Source organism: Lipotes vexillifer, unplaced genomic scaffold, assembly GCF_000442215.2.
Source record: "Lipotes vexillifer unplaced genomic scaffold, Lipotes_vexillifer_v1.1 scaffold641, whole genome shotgun sequence".
Taxonomy (NCBI): Eukaryota; Metazoa; Chordata; class Mammalia; order Artiodactyla; family Lipotidae; genus Lipotes; species Lipotes vexillifer.
In genome coordinates this window covers 1935352-1940032 of record NW_006780658.1, presented here as the reverse complement: position 1 = coordinate 1940032, position 4681 = coordinate 1935352, and the positions used below count along the sequence as shown (strand labels likewise).

The 4681-nt window shown below is 45.1% G+C and overlaps 1 protein-coding gene across 1 annotated transcript; it reads right to left on the bottom strand.

Annotated features, from left to right (window-relative positions):
- Window positions 1-3665: 3665 nt before the first annotated feature.
- CUNH3orf80 (chromosome unknown C3orf80 homolog) lies at window positions 3666-4403 on the bottom strand. The gene has a single exon (XM_007454131.1). The coding sequence runs from the start codon at window positions 4401-4403 to the stop codon at window positions 3666-3668; it is 738 nt and encodes a 245-aa protein (XP_007454193.1).
- Window positions 4404-4681: the final 278 nt, after the last annotated feature.

Genomic DNA, 4681 nt, shown 5'->3' with positions numbered 1-4681 from the left:
AATATTCTATTATTGATTGGTTGTCTGTAACTTACACTTTTGGAGAGATGGTTAATGCTGGGTTGTTCAAAATAAAACAACTCATTGTTTCTCTCAGTGTGGAAATCCAAATTAATTATGATTCACAAAATTTTTACAAGTCAATACAGAATATAGTATAAATCTCAACACCACATCATGTTTATAACATATCAGTTTCAGCTCTGGATTGTTTCCTTTATTAATTCTGCTTGAGAGAAACTATATACAAAAAGTACAACATTAAGATACTTACCATATTGCCTTTTAAACTGTTGAGGCCATTTCCTTAATGTTCCCTTTGGCCTTCACAATTGAATCTTGTTTTCCTTATATAGTACACCTCATGCCCTTTGGCATAATTGCCAATGCCATTTTCCATGGCTGAAGCACACCCACATTTGCAGAATGTGGCAATTAATGGCCTCTTAAAACTATCATTATATCTCAAGAAGACATTTTCCTCTTGGTTATGATACTGAACAACACCATTACAAATTGCTTTTAAGCAACTGGTGATTATATATATATACACACACGATTTAGAAAATCAATCATGTTTTCTCTCATTCCAGATGGATTCTTAACATATCCAGGGCCATTACTTCCCTACTCATGAGAAGTCAATGAAAATAAAAATGTTTGAAATGTTTTAGTACGTGAATTAGTTTGATAACTGAAAACCAGGAGCAAAAGTTCGTTAGTACTGGAGAACCTGGCATTTCCAGGTGGCTTTGTTTAAGATATGGTGTGTAGCAGCCCTGCAAAAGGTATCAGTCACAGACTATATATCTATATAGATATGTCTGTATCCATATAGCTATATCTGCATTCTATACTATATACAGAATACTGAAAATAAGTAAAATCAGCATCTCATCATGATTTATTTTCGGGTGAAAGAATAAAACTATTATCTACATTTCTATTTTCTACTAGTTCTGTGTAATAAATAACTTCCAGGTGAAATCTATAAAACTGACCACCAAGATATTGCTGTTAGTGCTTTAAAAATGTTTCTATCCAGGTATTCTAGTGTTGTGAACACATGGGTTCTGTGTGTATTAATATGGTGTGTTACATATGTGTGTGTATTGCCCTGAGATATGTTAATTTATCACTAATAAAAATAGCTTTTCAGGATTCCGCCCCCCCCCCGACAAAATTATGCCTGAACAGAATCATGCTTGGTAAATCAATGAATTACAAGAAAAAAACCAAAGTAAACTCATTTTTTATTGAACTGGGGGATATGAATAAAAGCTTGTGTGATGTGTAGGAAAAAAACAAGTGTAAAACTTGTTGTAACTTTAAAATTTAGTAGAATCTCATTGCATGATTGGTGTCACATTATAGACATTCTGAATTTTAGGGAGAGAAGTGTTCCACAGCTGGTACAAGGAAAACATCTTGGTTCATATTTTAAGTGTATTTTCACAAGATTTTGTCGTACACTTCTAGATGTTGGTAGTAACAACATAGAGGATATACTTTTTATACTGGTACTTGGATATTCATGTAGATGTTTCAGATATGGGTGAGTTTTTAAAAGTGTCTAAAACAGTGTACCCTCAAAGAATAAATCATTTAAAGGAATAAGGCAAATTTCCAGTTTGTCTGAACAGTGGGTGGTACTGACAGCCACATGTAATTAAAATGTAGTGTTTGAGTAACATTAACATTTGTGATTATTCAATATAGTGTGATTTCATTAAATCCTGTACCATTCTCAAAAAAGTTGATATAGTCTCAACTGTTGATGCTTTCGCCAATTCACAGCTTAACATTGCTTTTAAATGATAAAGACACACATTTCATATTTTAATACATTACCATATAGTCACACATCTAATACAATTTGCACAGAGAAAGATTTTAATGTTTTCTGTTTTAATACACTTCAAATGATTCTCTTTAATGACAGGGTCATTAGCTCTTAGAAGTTTAGAGTAAACCATTCTCTTCTGTTACAATTCAGACATCTTAAGATTTCTTAGAACTGTCAGACTTTTTCAATCAGCTTTAAAAAGTTTAAAGTAATCAAATCATTTTCTTCTAATACAATTCAGATATTTTAAGATTTCTCAGGATTGTCAGAACTTTTCAATCATAAGAACAACTTGTCTAGATACACGTGTGAGGTCCACTGAGTAATTTTTCTCAGTGTAATACTCATCCTTCCCCAAGAGAAACCTTTTGTATTTGTTTTCCTTCTTTTTCTTTCTTGATAATCACAAACTGGAATAATTATATGATATACAATGTGTTTACTGTACACAGATGATATGCATATGTACATTATACATAATGCATTTTAATATATTACTTTATATTACCATTTGCTTAAAGGACATTTCACAGAATGGTAGAACTGATACAACAACACGTTTTTTTCTTAAGATAGGTTGAATCCTTCTGTAGTACCTTACTGCACAATTATGGCTTTAAACAAAAGTCACAAGTCACAACAAATTATGCTTTGTATAATGTTGTGAAGTGTATTCCAAATGGAAAACGGAGGGAAAAGTGCGTGACATCATGCTTCGTGGTATGGCATACATGTATCAATGCTTTTTACATATAACTATGACCTTGACTACATACATAATGTATGGTTATTATAAAAAGTTATATATTATGCCACAGTACTAAAAATAAAATATATTCTTCTCAAATAGTGAAAATAAGGTATCCTTCATGTTTTTAATCACATATGTTTTCTCATTTGACCATGCCTCTTCTTTTTCCCATTGTAAATGAAATAATGTCCAACATTTTATTAAACAGTAATGATAGAGTGTAGACAATTTCTGGGCCATTAAGGCCTAAAAAAGGTGCTAAGATGATTATCTTGTCATTAACTGTGGAGATACCCTCCGAATGCGTTTATTTAATACATGGTAAAAGTATAAAAATAAAGGACAAATAAATATAAATATCTTCTCAGTTATTGAAAAATCAAAAGTTCAACTGTACCTTATTACGAGTATGGTCCTGGATACGCGTAATTGCTGCATAAGTACGCAACTAACCGGATATCACGGCTCTCCCCCCACCAATCTGTGAACTGTGACTATGCTTGGCCAGGAAGACACGGAAGGGTTTTCTTGGGTTCTCCGCAAGGGAGGGATTCGACCATACCTAGGTGCTGCTCTCCCAGACCCGCGCGCATCAGTCTCCAGTCATGGCTCACCTCCTCGCCCTCCGCCCATCCTGGGAGACCTTGACCTGTCCAGGCGAGAGGGAAAGGAGTGGAACTGCGTCCCTCTCGCTTCATCCCTAAAGGTTACTGCCCTTCCCCCGAAGCTCATATGTTCTCTGATTCGGGAAGCAGGCACTTACAAGTGAACTCAAGAAGCCGAGTCGAGGCTTAGGGCGGGGACGTCCTCCAAAGTTGCGCTCTGGCCTCGTCTGCTGCTGTCGCCCCCGCCGCGCTTGCCTAACGTTTCCTTGAACTGAATGAAACGTAGGGAAACTTAACATCCCGGGGGAGGCAGGGGTGGGGATGGCCCCAACCCAGTCTCCGGGCGACAGGTGGGGTCTGAGACAACTGGCGGCGGCGGCGGCCGCGGCCACCCCGGCCTTGCGTCCCACCCGTAGCCCCCGGCCCGGTTCTGTCCGCGTGGTCCTCGAGAGGCCCCGGGCGCTCAGATGAGCGGGAAGCGGCCCTCGCCGCCGCCGTCGGACTCCCCGGCGCCTCCACCTCGCGGGCGGCCGAGCACCGACACGGGCAACACGACCTCCCCGGGACTGAACTGCTGCAGCCGCATGGACTCCTCGTAGGTTGGCAGGTACTTGACCTCCTCGTAGCTGGGCAGCTGCAGGAAGACCGGCGAGACTACGCGCAGCTCGTGCTCCGAGGCGCAGGAAGGGGCCGAGCGCCCGCCGCCTGCCCGGCCCCGGCCACCGCCTCCACTGTCCAGCAGCGAGTCTTGAGAGCCAGCGGCCGCCTCGTCCCGCAGCAGCGCGGGCGAGTCGTCGTCGTCGTCGTCGGGCGGCCTCGCGGCCCCCGGCTGCCCGGCGCCCCCCGGTGGCCCCGGCCGCGCCTGCCCGCGCGGGTACCTGCGTGGGCTAGGGCAGATGATGCGCTGCAAGAAGTAGCCGATGGCGAAGAGCACCAGCAGGATGAGCAGCCCGGAGAGCTTGCGGACGAACCAGCCCACGTTGTCGAGGAAGGCGTGCAGCGGCAGCTTGCAGCAGCGCACCGCGGTGGCGTTGGCCGCGTCGCAGCAGCGCTCCCGCTCGCCGCACGCCAGCTCCGCGCAGCCCCCGCCGCCCCGCGAGGGCGCCACCAGCGCCAGCGCCAGCAGTAGCAGCAGCGGCAGCAGCGGTGGCGGCGCCGGCGCCACCGACAGGCCCTCGGCCGTGACCCCGGGTCCCCACATGGCCCGCGCGTACCGTTGCTAAGGTCCGGGGGCGCGGGGGGATCCGTCTGTCCGCGTGTCCGTCAGTCCCTCCCCGGGCGCTCCGCTCGGGTCCCGCGCGCCGTCTCCCTTGCCTCTGCTACCTGCGGCCGGAGCAGTCCTCACTTGGCCACGCTTGGGCGGAAGGAGGAGCCCGAGGAGCTCCGAGGCTGCGGGAGGCGGCCGCTTCCCGCGCCTGAACAGCCTCCTGAGCTTCTGACCTTAACCCCGCGCGCCCAGCTGCCCAGGCCGGGCGCAGG

Excerpts from the sequence above, each read along its gene's own strand:
- CUNH3orf80 (XM_007454131.1), bottom strand. The coding sequence starts at position 4,403 with ATGTGGGGACCCGGGGTCACGGCCGAGGGCCTGTCGGTGGCGCCGGCG.